Source organism: Passer montanus, unplaced genomic scaffold (assembly GCF_014805655.1).
Source record: "Passer montanus isolate IOZ18808 unplaced genomic scaffold, ASM1480565v1 scaffold21, whole genome shotgun sequence".
Taxonomy (NCBI): Eukaryota; Metazoa; Chordata; class Aves; order Passeriformes; family Passeridae; genus Passer; species Passer montanus.
Window position 1 is genome coordinate 13,726,915 of NW_024366703.1, and position 13,822 is coordinate 13,740,736.

At 43.6% G+C, this 13,822-nt stretch overlaps 1 protein-coding gene and 1 long non-coding RNA gene across 2 annotated transcripts; one reads left to right on the plus strand and one right to left on the minus strand.

Annotated features, from left to right (window-relative positions):
- The first annotated feature begins 7,739 nt into the window (after positions 1-7,739).
- On the plus strand, positions 7,740-11,693 carry LOC120502112. Its single transcript, XR_005627452.1, has 3 exons — positions 7,740-7,948; positions 8,184-8,303; positions 11,559-11,693. It is a non-coding gene; the product is annotated as an uncharacterized LOC120502112 (long non-coding RNA).
- Positions 11,477-12,925, minus strand: PRLHR (prolactin releasing hormone receptor). The gene is made up of 2 exons (XM_039709206.1): positions 12,832-12,925; positions 11,477-12,718 (listed from the first exon to the last, which is right to left on the minus strand). Exon 2 carries the CDS (start codon positions 12,530-12,532, stop codon positions 11,498-11,500), a length of 1,035 nt encoding a protein of 344 aa, XP_039565140.1. The 5' UTR covers positions 12,533-12,718; positions 12,832-12,925; the 3' UTR covers positions 11,477-11,497.
- Between the last annotated feature and the right edge of the window lie 897 nt (positions 12,926-13,822).

Genomic DNA, 13,822 nt, shown 5'->3' on the forward strand with positions numbered 1-13,822 from the left:
CATGCTGGACTGATGAAAATGCAGCAATTTTCCTGCAATCCAGGATACTCTTTTCTGAACAGAAGCCATGATATGTGCTTGTAATGGAGTGACACAGGTGCAGCACAACACTCAAACACACCTTTGAGCCAGAGCATGATGATCCATTGCCTAATGTCCTGCCCTCTCACAGAGCAATTAAATGTTCTGTGGGAGACAGCCCTGCTGGAAGGGGCTGTGATAAAGGAAGGATCTGCCTCCACTAATGGCACTGACTCACTTCCCAAAAGCTGAAATCACTAAGTGACCATCAGTAATTAAGGCTCTGACACATTCTAAAATTCCTTTTCCTATTCACTGGCCAGGATTGAACCTTCCCTCTGAGCTGCACATGAAGCCAGTGCAACATTGATTCAGCACTTTCACAAACCTCTTAGCATGGGCACAAAAACCCCAGAACTTTCTGCCACAGCTTGTGAGAGGCAACCTTCACTAGCTAAGACTGATGAATTTTAACATCATTGTTCTTATCTAGTTATATAGGAACACAGGCTCAGTAAAAACATCAACCAGCACAAACAATATAACCTGTTATTTACTACAGAAATAGTAAATAAATGCTAGGGCACAAATCACAGCCTATGTTAATGCAATTCCTGTCTGTGCTGGCAGACCGGGGTTACATTTCTGAAAACATATTAGAAATAAATCACAAAAAAAAAAATCCAAATGACATGTAGTAAATATAAATCCATCAAGTGTTAAGGGGCAAAAAAGACTGCCCTGAAGTCTCTGTGTGTCCTGCTCATGAAAAGCAATGAGTTGGTAGAGTTACCTTCTTCCTCCTTTGCTGTAAATATTACATTAATTGGTTTTGCTTGGAGAAGTACAAGGGAATTTGCACTAAAAGCAGATGAAAAGAGCCAGGAGAGCAGGAAGAAAACAGCTTTGGAGAGCAGTGGGCAGAGTGGATGTGCTGCTGGGAAACACCAGAGCAGCACTGGTGGGAACCAGTGTGGTGCTCCTGCTTTCCCATGGCAAGGCTTGAGGGGTGGAGCAGGCTGGATGCCCAGGTCCTGCACAAGCACAAAACACATTGTAGAATACACAAGTCCTGTTTTGTTCATGGATGCAGCCCACTGGTAGGGGGAATTTTGATTGGGTTTTTTTTGGTTTTGTTTGTTGTTTGTTTTTATTTTAATGATCCTTCAGGTTTTGGGGGATTCACATTGTGTTCCTGGTAGGGTAAATACCTATATAGGATAAAAATGAGCTTTATGGGCTTGTGCTGTCCTGATTTGCACAGCTCTTTTTTGTGTCTATGCTAGCAGGCAGAGCTCTGCTGGACAAGCATGGATTTCCCAGGAGTGCTCCTAGGTGTGCAGGAAGAGGGAAAAATATAAAAAATTATGATCTCAGAAGCTCAGCAGATGGAATAGTTTAAAGCAATGGCAGTAAAATTTCTGAGTGCTGGCAGGGATTTGCATGTTGTGTGCAACAGGTTCCTTGAAGATGTGTGATTGCATCCAGAGGGTGAGGCAGACTTCAGTGGGGACTGCTGGCAGGGAGGGAATTGCAGCATGGCTGGAAAGTCACACAGCAGCTTTAAAGTTCACATTCTCTGTCCCAGGCTGTCCGGGGCCAGCAATGTTTGGTGGTGAAGCAATGAGGGATTTAGAATTAGGAGCTGTCCTGAATTGTCCTTCCTGGCCTAATGTGGCTTCCTTCTGCAGGTGTGGACCATGCTGGGGAGGGACTCTGAGCTGTCCTGATGGCTGCAGACCTCAGAGCTGCTCTGGGCTGCCTGGCTGTAGCCCAAGCAACCTTGCTGTAGAGCTGGCACCAAGCCACAGTGCAGTCACAAGTGTCACCTCTGTGTGTTCCCTGTGCCCTCTTTCTGGTACATTCTCTTCTGCAGATTTTGGGTTTTACTTAGCATAAATCCTGTAGGATTTTACTTCTAGCTGTCCTTTTGACAGTAATGGACCATTAACTAACAGGGGATAAAACTGAAAGCATAAATCCCTCTCCTTTAGGGAATTAGAAAGCAGGTTGAGGATGCAGGCTGTGAAAGGCAAGAGTTCACTGTGATCTCAGACAAGACCTGAATAACTGTCCCTGCCAGGCATCCCCACCTGTGCCAGGTGAGGAACAAGAAGGCAGAAGTTGAGGTTTGTGCTGCAGGACTGTTGGCACCTGGAAAGCCTTTAGTCCTGATGTTTGAGCTTGTTTGCCATGGTCTTCCCTGTAAGACAGTGAGGGCAATCTGGGCTGCTGAGGAGTTATCTCCAGAGATTGATGCTGTCTCTGATTGGAAGTTGGGTGTTTTTATCTTTTCTGAGACAGGGTGAGATGAGAAGAGCCAGAGCTTTGCTCATGTCAGAGGTGAGGGAGGAAAAAGCACAAGGAGTCTCTGCCCCAGGGGAGTGCCCAGCCTGCTCCCAGCCAGGCAGTGGGGCGAGGTGATCAGAGGATGAGGCAGCTCTGCAGGCTGGGGTGTACCAAGTCCAGTTCCCACTCCTTTCCCTGGGGTCTCCAGTGATGTAGAAGGGCTCTGCTATGTGTCTGTGGGAGTGAATTTGCTGATGACTCCCTTCACTAGACCTTGAGGTCAGCCCCTACTGATTAAAAAAGTTAATTACCTTCCTCTTGCAGGAATTACTCTATTTTCAAGGTCTCCCAGGCCATTAATCAAGCATCTTCTTTTGAAAGCAGTTTTAATTAAAAGTAAGTCATCATTAGAGCCAGGTGGCCAAGTCAGAGGGGGATGTCTTCAGAGACCTCACTGGGCTCTGTGTGGTGAAGGGAGTGCTTCATATTTATGCAGCCCCCACACCCCAGCCTTCCCCCCACTCCTGGTGGGTTTTGAGTATTCTTTTTAAAGTGTCAAGCTGAATATTTAAACACTGTTTAAATTCTATAATTTACAGGCAAATCTTCAAAAGAGTTCAGTCATCTCTTGGTGCTGAGAGTGTCTCTGCAGCAGCCCCCACTGCTGTGCTTTGGGGTCAGACTCAAAGGGTCAAGTAAAAGACTTAAAATTACAAAGTTTGTGGTCAAAATTAGATATTTTGTCTTTGCTTTAGGATATTTTTAAGTTCATTTACTGCTTTTATTACCACATCTCTCAAGTGCCCCGGTGGTGTCCAGGAGGTGGCAGTGGAAGAGCATCCATCACTCCACAAGCACGGGGATCTCTGGGCTCACCAAGGGCAGAATCAGGGAGTGCTGTACATCACAGCACAGCAAACAGATGCATTTTGGGGTGTTTTAAGAGGTACCCCCTGTCTGTGATGCCCCAGGTGCCAGAATCTGTGGCTGCACAGTTAATAGCCTGGAAATGTGTAAGGAAATTTGTTCACTTGAAAGCCAGGAGGAAAAAAGGGGACAGTAAATCCATGGGAAAGAAATCTGAAACTTTTTTAGAAAGAACATAACTGTGGACAACATTTTAGGACTGTGGGAGAAATGGGAGGCCTCGATTAAGTGAAATTTCAAATTCTTCATGCACCCACAAATATTTTTTATCAATTTTCATTACTTATTTTCTGTATTTATTTTCCCAAGAGGTTAGGAAAGGCTTTTTTACTCTGTTGCAATAGGCTGCTTTATGGGTATCAGATCCTTACTTTAATCACTGTCTTGCATATATGGACTTTGCCTGGCTTCATGTAATTGCATCTCCTGATGACACCACAGCCTTGGGAAACTTGTTTAATGAGCTGAACCCTCTCTAAAGCATTCCCATCCACCCCAGCCTGCAGCAACCCTGTCAGTTTTTGACAGGGGGGTCCTGTGTGTGTTTAAAGGCTCTGCCTGCTGGGCTGGGGGCAACTGATGGTGGTGGAAGGGCACTGGGCTCATCAGAGGCTGAGTTCTGCTGGGAAATGGGATGTGAGGGATGCTGGGGGTAGAGAACACAGGTTTTGTTTCTCTAATGAAGAAAGAATTAGTGAGAAAACAGCTGACTAAAAGGTTCCAGGGAAACAAGGAATAATTTACAAGAATACTTTGGTGAATAAAGACCCAGCCACTTTATCAAATGTTTTAATGCTGAAGGGAAACTGATATTAATTTTTTGTGAAGAAGTGGTGCTTGATAAACCTGCTAGCTCCAATTCAGGATTTAGTTTTAGCTCTGCATTAGGATGATAATTACATGTATTTGGGCTCGGCCTCATGGTTTATGCCACGTGGACTCCAATCTCCCCGAGATGTTAGGAGGAGATATCTCAGATCTGGAATTCTTCCCCTTCCTAGAAACTGGACAAAATGTGTGGAGGGAAGAGCTGCTGCATCCTGAGGGCTTCTCATGTAGAGGGGGAACAAAATGAAGTTTTTCTAATTCCCAAAAGGGACCTTGGGAATATTGTATAACAGGAAAGAGGTTGGAACTTCCCTTGTATTCCATTTTCTCTCTGATAATGTAGCTTAGAGTAATCTGTAGGATTGCCATTTTTGCAACTATTTCTAAATAGGTGAATTATGAATCTCGTGTAGCTCCACATTACCTTTTATCCACCTCACTGAGTCTCAATATTTGAATTAAATTAAATAGCTTCAGATTTAGAAAGCTGTACTGACACTCTTCATTTAGTTTTCATTCACAACTGTTAAAAATTTTAAAACCATTCTTGTGTCAATCCAGCCTTCTCCAAACCCACCTTCCACCCATTTTTAAATACCTCATGTGAGAACTGGAAGAGAAAGTGCTTGCCTAATTATCCCTATTTTGAGCACTGTAAATTAAGCTGTTCATGTGAATAATTTCTTCATTTAGCAATAAGCAAAGAATGTTAAGAACTGTGAAATAATGCAAATTTTGTCAGACACTGTACACAAGGTTTTTGGAGAATAAGAACTGTTTGGAACAGTGCTTTCCACAATGCCTTAAAAGTGAAGAAACCCATATTTTTGTCACTACAGCAAAACACAGGTCTTCAAAATCTTCCTTTCACTTTGTCTGTGTTGTTGTCAGAACTTTGACAGGTGATGATTTGCATTTCCTCTGTCCTCAGTCTGTGACAATTTTCCAACAGGAGGTAATATCAAAGCAATCTAAAATTAGCTGTGACAAGTGACAATTGCATGGGTGGCACAAAAGGCTTTTACAAATAGACATTATTTTATGCAACAGACATTAATACATGTTTTAATGAAGGAGTGATTCACAATGATAATATTATTGACTTGTTAAGATTAAACAGGTCTGCCATATGCTGTCGAGTGCTTCAGATGGTTTCAAATTTTTTTTTTTAAATCTATGCATATTAACAACAGATGTTGAATTTTAAAATGATCCAATAATCGAGGGGAAATCATTCCAAAGCTGAGTGATAATTTGTCATGTAATTATTTGAAATACTTGTATGTATTATATATTGGTTATTTAGCTCATAGCTGGCTCTTGCACATGATATTTTTTGTCATCTTACTTCCTCCAGAATTCCCTCCAGTTGCTGAGGAGTGGGTTAGTTGAACACTTGCCTTGGAACTCCATCCCTAAACTTTCAACTATTTTTATTTTAAAAAATCCTTTCACAAGCACATCTGCCCTCAACTCCTGTGCTTGTGGACTGTACAGAAAGGGGATGTGGGCCTCACCAGAATGCTCCTGCTTTTGCCTGGCTTGCCCCTGTGCACTGAGGGGGTGAGGGGATGGAAGAAAGGTACCACAAAGCAAATACACCGAGGTGACACGCCACAGGTGAGGGACCCTGCTCTCAGAAGGACTGAGTGGCTCCTACACTGATGCAGGAACAGCCCCTGGGTGATTACAGATTTACCCTTTGGCTGGTTATTGTTAGCTTGAAGATCAGAAATTTGGTTTTTTTGCTTTTTTTCTTGCCCTGCCTCCAGGACCCCACGATGGAGCTGGTTCACAGCACAATCTGTTGCTTCTCCTTCCCACTCCCAAGCACAGCAGGTCACAAACTGGAGCTGTGGGTGGTGGCAGCCTGGGACCGTGCACCATGGCTCCTGTGTTGTTTGCTCTCACATTTTCACCTGTCTTGTGGGTGTCATGGGGTAAACAAACACATCTCCCTGTGGCTGGGGAGCTCTAGAAAGAGAGACAGCACCTGGAGCTGCTCAGCCTCCCCAGAGCAGAGCTGTCACCTTTCTGGTGATGCTGCTGGGGAGGAGCTGAGCTGCACTGAGCCATCCCCAGCCCACACCCACCACCAGCTTCTCACAAAGCACAGCATTAAAACCACTCCTGCTGCTGTGGGCCACCAGCTGCCTTTCCAGCATGTTTTCTGGAGACCCAGAGCTGTGCTCAGCAGGAGAGGCAGAGCTCATCTCCACGCTGAAAGCTGCAAGCTTCTCTTTGCAGTCCTCTTGCTGCTGCTTGGCTCCAGTGCCTCATGGAAATGTAGGAATTGTAGGAAACATAGGTGTAGAGATTTTTGGCATCATCTCCTTCTGGATGTTCCCTGCAGAAATTAAAAAGAAAACCAAAACAACCAAACAAAACAAAACCAAAACAAGCCAACAACAACAAAAAACCCAAAACCAATAAACAACAAAACAAAACAAACAAACAAACAAACTAAAACCAACCAACCAAAAAACAAACAAACAAAACCACAGGGAAATCAACATAAGCAAGATACAAAGGATGGAGCTTCAAATAGGTGGCAGTGATCTCAAATTGATTTCCAATGGGCTACACTGTGATAATCAACATAAGCAAGATACAAAGGGTGGAGAGCCCAGTCAGCTTCAAATAGGTGGCAGTGATCTCAAATTGATTTCCAATGGGCTGGAGACATGAATTGGGGAGCTCTTGAGTGTGTGTTTTATTATTTGTATAGATTACTAACTTCATTGGCTTAATTTGACAGAGCAAGCTGTAGAAAGGGAAAGTCAATCCCATCTGCTTCTTGGTGAAGAGAGTAAATTTATAGATCCTAAAGGGGCATAACTCCCAGTGAGATACATGAGCTTCATGCCCTTTACCTCTCACTTTTTACCCTGCAGGGAGGCAGCCTGACTATCAAGTAGTTAGTCCTGAATCGTTTAGGTGGGAAAACACCTCTAAGATCATCAAGTCCAGCACTGCCAAGCCCACCACTAAACCATGTCCCAGGTGCCACATCTTTTAAATCCCTCCAAGGATGATGAGTCCCCCATTGCCCTGGACAAACTGTTCCAATGCCTGACTCACCATTTGGAGAAGAAATAATATCCAATAATATCATAGATAGATAGATAGGAGATATATATATCCTATGCTATATAATAATAACCTAATATCCAATCCCTGTGCAATCCTGTATGGATTCCTAAAAGAGAGAGCACTTAGATATCTTTTTCTTCCCCAGGGAGCAATGAAAAAATGCCAATATTCCTAATTTCAGGTGGCAACAACCTTGAGGGTCCAGCTTCCACTGAATAGTTGATCAATGGCTTCAAAACTGGAGGAGAGTTAGGAGAGCAGGGAGCAGAGAAACAACTAATGCAAAATTTTATTGAGATCAGCCTGGGGAAGCCTGTCTCATTTGGTTATGTCACTACAGAGTAAGAATAGACTTCAAACCTGCTCTTGAGACAGGGATTGTGAAAATGATTTCCGAAGGAAAAGTTCCATTAGTATAGGATGGATACCTCAGATGCATCTGCAGCTCCTCTCTGGGACTTTCAGTGAAGCATCTTCTTGCTGTGGAGGGAAATCAGGTGCAAAGGATCAGTTAGTGATGGTTGTGACCCAAAATGAGGTCACTGAGCATGGGGAGAGTATTTACTTGAGGTAAACACAAAAGTCAGAGCTGCAAGTGTCAGGCCAGGCCAGCTGGAAATCCACACAGCAAATGGTTCAGTTCAGAGCCTCTGTGTCTTGCAGAAAGAAGAGAGAAGAGGATATTCTTCATTTTAGGAAGCCCTTTTCCCTTTAGAAAGCTCTCCCTCTCTCTGTGCCTTCCATGAGGCAGAAATGTTTGCTTTGACCCTTGAGCAACATTTTCTTCAGGGTAAGGAGGAGGAATGTGATTACTTGTTCCCTGAGAAAAGAAAAAGATTGTGAGCAATGAGAGGGGAGGGCTAAATGTAAAAGTTTGTACTACATTTCTTCATGCAGAAATGGCCAAGATGGCAGTGGCTTTACCACCAGCATGTTGTTTTTGTCTTTACCTTCTTCTTGTCTCGTGGGGAGATTGATTGATTGGTGCATTGTACAGTTCTCTTTCACATTTTTTTTATCCCCAGATGCAGGTGTACAATTTTCAGCTTCTGTCACCCTAAACAACTAATTGTAACTCACCTTTGACACCACAACAAGGAATATTTGCTGAATTAAAACTGTACAGAGCAGCTGTTGTCCAACAGGTATGAAAAACCCCAGCTTTCCCCATCCATCTATCAGCTGTGAAAGGCTCACCCTGCTCCTGTGAGTGATGCTCTCATAGCAGGAGCTGCTTTTGCCCCCCAGAAAAACTGACATTCCCCATGGTACAAATGTAACTCTGTGTTTTTTTCAGCCAGGAACAAGGAACATTTATTTAAAGCAATGCATTGCACAGACAAGTTAGTTTTTGGTGACTGTTCTGAGTAGATATCCCTGAGGTGGGGAAAGACCAACTCTACCTGACCCTGACTGAGGTTTTATTGTTTTCCTTTGGCTGCCTGATCTCAACTTTAGTGAGCTTTGGTCACTTTCTGATCTAATTCCTGATCAAACACTGGCTTACTTTTCTATGTGTTTCATGGGTACATTGCCTTTGAATGGCAGCCCCACTCTTGACCACAGGGAGTGGTTTATATTTGATCAAGCATTAGTGTAGTTAATAAGTTTATCAAGTTTTGTGCCCAGCTGCTCTACAAAACAAAAGCATGCCATGATTTCTTAAACTGCAATTAAAAAATATACCACCAAAAATGCCTCAGTGATGAGCTCTGGTCCTTCCAAGAGCTGCAGCAGCTCCCTGGAGAGGGGTGGGAATTAGCAAACACGTTTCACATGACAGCTTCCAATATATTTATTTGAATAACTGGATTACAGAAGTGCATCAACATGCCTCTAAATCTTATTATTGTTTATTACTGTGGATATCAGACAAAACAATAATTAAATTGGGCAGAGATTCTTGGGGCTCAGTTAACAGAATTGAGGCTCATTGAATGTGGCTGTGCTTTGTTCTCTACCCTATGGAACCCCCAGATTTCAAGATCAGGACGGGACCTCCTTTGTGCAGGGAAAGCCTGGAAAAATGGCATTACAGGAGCACTGAGGGGGCTGTGGAGGAGAGAGAAGGAGCTTCAGGAACCCACAGCTGGGGAATGCAGATCTTTTCAAGGTGCATCTGAAAACCTTCTTGTGAGGAGGGCCTGAAACGAGGGCAGGCTCTGAGCTTTCTGCTGCAAATTCACCTCCTGACGGAATCAGGGCATGTACAGGTTAAACCAGCACTTAGATGAGGGTACCAGCTGTGATGGGCATCTCCAGGAGCTGCCAGACCTTGGCACTGCTCTAAGAGCAGCTCCAGAGGCAGCCTGAAGTGAGATTGCATTTGTCAGTGGGAACAATCTGTGCACTGAACAGCCCCTCATTTCTGTCCCAAGGAAAAGCAAATAGAGAGAGAAATCCTTGTTTGCTTCATGCAGCTCTTGGCAGTCACCATCTCCAGTCATTATTGTTCAAGAGAACATGAATAAGTCAAACTGCAGTGATGGTAAATGAAAAATATGATGTGTAAGGAGGAAAAGATCCCAGGACTGCTGTGGTTTAGAAGTCTGGGAAGACTCCACTGAGCTCTGGATCCTTCTGGGTGACAGCACTCTCTATATTTAATGCAGGAAGTTGTAGACATTATGAGCCACCTCAATGTTAATTGACCTTTCCAAGCTGAAAAATTAGCAGTTTGAATTTACTTAATTTCACAGAAGAAAAATCTCTAAAAATCAGGATTTTTGTTATTTGAAGCTGTTTTTTGTGTTGTTGTTTCAGCACTGTCTTCGTGTCCTGCTCTTTAAAAGAGTCCTGAAAATGAGATTGAAAAGCTTTTAAAATTAGGTTGGTTTGTTTGGAAGTGGGTTTTTTGCCTTTTTCGGTGACCTGTTATTCTAGTAACTTACTATATTGAGCTTCAAGGAAAAGCCATTTCCTGAAATTCAGCAAAAGCAAAACATTCTTTAGAAGGTCACTCAAGTCCTTAAACTGAGGCAAGGAAGGCAGGCACACATAATCACAGAGTGAATGCAAGTAATGCCCAATTTAAATGGACCTTCGTCTTTCAGTGCCTCTGTAATCAGCTTTTAATGTCCTCATTAGCAGCAGTAGAACAACTTGAGCAAGTTCGTGAAATGGGATTTCAAATATTTTCCCAGCACTTTTCCCAGGGTGCGCATACAGATGTGGGAGATTTTTTAATCAGATTAATTTTACTGAAACAAGATGAGCAAAATTATTTTCACAAATTCACAGTAGGATTGCATTTACAAACTAAAGCAGCCATCCTCTCTCTTCCCCCTCCCCTCCTGTCCATTTGCACTGCCCCCAGCAGAGACATCTCTGGCCATGTATGCTCAGAGAGATGCCCTTGCTGACCATGGCCAGAGCTGCCCCTGGATTGCGCTGCTTTTTTGGCTGATGGCAGTTCAGTGCCAGGAAGTTTCTCATGCTATCCCCGATTGCAGCTGAGCAGAACTTTGACCTGTGCACTTAACTGTTATACCAGATATTTTCAGGGAGGAAGAAACTAGAAACCATTAGGCTGATTATAGCTTCTAACTCCCTTTGAAAGGTGAATTTCAAAGGAAATTGTTTCTTCCCAAAAAAGGAAGGAGAACACCTGCCCCTCCTTTATGTTTGGCAGCTCTTTCTTTGACTGGCCATGCAATGCTCGTGCTTGGCTCAATATCCATGGCCCCTTCAGACTTCTGTCTCTTGGGCCACCTCCAGGAGGGCAGTGCCAAAGCCTCCAGCTCTCTCTGGAGATCAAAGCTGATGGCAGCATTGCCACATATCAAAATCAGTTCCTCAAGGAATGATGGAATTTATCAAGCACTGATGAGGCTGTGAGGACAACTCAGCTGACTTGCAGTAGGGTCAGCAAAATGGGGCTGTGTGAGAACAAATTTTTGGCCCTGACCACAGGAATGCTGTGAGTCCTCTACCCTAGAGCCTGTGCTAAGGAATGGACTCTGGGTCGACACACAGGTTTAATTTTTACCCAATCCAAAACACTCCCTCTTTGGGATATTTTGGTTTCCTCTTCATCCTTGCTTCTCTTTGTCCCCAAAACCCATGTCTGTACTGACAATAACATCCAAAACTGATAGGAAGGATCCCTGTGTCTTATTGTGCTTGCATCTCCTTGGCTTCTAACTCCAAGCAAAGCAATAAAGATACTTTTGAGGCATGACATCTCCCTGTCATTCTCTGTTAGAAGTGGAGATGCACATGGGACTTGTGTAGTTGCAATTGAGCCCTAAGGGCAAATGTCAGCAATGAGGACTAATTAAAAGCAGAAAAGACTTACAATGTTCATGTACAAAGGAGGTGCACTCCCACCAGCTCTCATTTACAGCACCACACTGGCCATAATGCAGTTTGTAGCGGGTCCAATTTTCTTCTTCCTCCAGGCAAACATTTTTTTCAGCTCCCCCCTGAAGCTGTCATGGAGCCAGGCATAGAGGAAGGCATTGGTACAAGCAGACATCATTGCAAACCAGTGACACAGCAGCTGGATGAAGTTGAAGTACTGCTTGTCAATCAAGCTGATGTCAATGTCCTTGATCATGTTGAAGATGTGCAGGGGCAGCCAACAGACTCCAAAAGCTGCCACCACTAAGACCAGCAAGCGAAAAGTCTTTCTCCTCCTGGCACGGTCCCACTCAGCTTGGCCCTGGGTGACATTGCCTGGGACGACACGGTTCTTCAGCTTGACTGAGATCCTCAGGTAGGACAGGGAGATGACAGCCAAAGGCAATACATAGGTGATGATGAGGGTGCTGTAGGCATAAGCCAAGCGATCTCTTTTCATGTGGAACCAAAACTCCTCGCAGATGGAGAAGTCCAGCTCAGGGAACTCTGCATGGTAGGTGTGCACCAAGGCTGGGGCAGCCAAAGTGCAGCTCAGCAGCCAAATAGCAGCCAGGATGTAAGCACAGATGGGGATGGTGAGCCTCCTGCGGAACGGGTACACTGTGGCACAGTACCTGTCCACAGCTATGACAGTCAGGGTGAAGACAGACACAAACACCGTGACAGGTTGCATCAGGAAAACAAAGTAGCACATGAAGCGCCCATAAACCCAGCCCCGGGGCTCAAAGGCGTAGGCCAGGGTCAGGGGCACACAGGTGGCACACATAAGCATGTCTGAGAAAGCCAGATTGCCTACCAGAAAGTTGGTGACGTTGTGCATTTTTTTTGTCTTGCAGATGACATAGATGAGAAGGTAATTCCCAATGACACCAATAAAAACCACCAGCGAGTAGCAGGGGATGATGAGTGGCTTGAAGGACTGAACAAACTGAAGCCCTGAGAATAAATTGCTGGTGTTGCTGTGAATCGCAGAGAGGAAGCTTTGGGAGGTTAAATTGTCCGAATTCATCATTTTCCTCCTTTTGTTGTCTGCCCGTCGGCTGAGTGAAGTAGTTAGCACTGCGCTGCTCCTGCACTCAATCAGTGGGGTAATGAATGGATCACTGGCTGTCCAGAGGTTGCCACATGGATAGTAAACAAGCAGCTGTAAATGCAAAAGGTGAACTTGTAACCCTCGAGAGGCAGCTTTCAGCAAATCCTAAGAAAAAATCAAATACAACCAATTTCCATTAAAGTCCTCCTGTATTTACTATTAAATCTAGCTTTTGACAGCATGCCACTTAATAAACATTTAATGCAGTGAGTACTTACTGCTGGGGGTTTTTAATCCCATATGATTTTCCTGTGGATGCCAAGAAGTGCCCTAGATGTCTGTCTTCTGCAAATCCAGGAGCGTGTATGTGTGTGTGTGTGTCAGAGAGAAAGAGAGAGAGAGAGAGAGAGAGAGAGAGAGAATATATGAGTGAGAAAGAGGGCGATGTGCATTTACAAGCTAAGTGGAGATCACTGTTTTTAAACAGTCTTCACTACTAGGTCATGACAGATTTATGTATAAGCTTTTATCCCCATTGGCTGCCCTGGGTATTACGTTGGTCTCTGTGTGTTTTTTACTGATAGTAATTAGTTCTAGAATATCCTTTCAAAAATTCTCCTCTCCTTCCAGTGCATCTATAATTGCCCCTCACATCTAAAAATCAATTTAGTTTCATTAACATGGACCTGCACAGTATCTAATCCTAGATTAGATTTTCCAGAGCCCCCAGAGTGTCCAAAAATACTACCTGTAATTTTGTTGCTATAATGTGACTGTAAAATAGAATTTTAATCACATGCTGAAGGCAAATAAATGTTTATGCCACTAGAGGGTCTCAGCTATGTACCTGTGAATGAAGTTAGGATTAGAAATGTGCATTTAGCTTGTTGCACAAAGGATCTTATTCTACTTAAATTTATTTTCCACTGGTGGTACAATGTTTACTCACCCACTATGGCTATGTTCAGTAGAATTTACACATCTTTAAAAGTAAACAAACACGTATGAGCATCTCTAAGGAAATATTAGCATCCAAATAGGTTAGATGTAAGGGTTTACCTACAGAGAATTACAGCAAACTTCTACTAGTATTTCAGCTACCCAAAAATATTGGGGGGGGTTTCGTCACTCCTGAATTAGATTTATTAACCTTTTCTATACCAGACAAATGTTAACTGGTCAGTAAAACAATCTATAGTTGTTTTGCTTGCTTCAATTAGAAAGCAGAAAAATCAGGATAAGTGCTTACAGAACATTTGCTTAGACATC

What these genes read in the sequence shown, in the direction of transcription:
- PRLHR (XM_039709206.1), bottom strand. Translation starts at nt 12,532, where the DNA reads ATGATGAATTCGGACAATTTAACCTCCCAAAGCTTCCTCTCTGCGATT.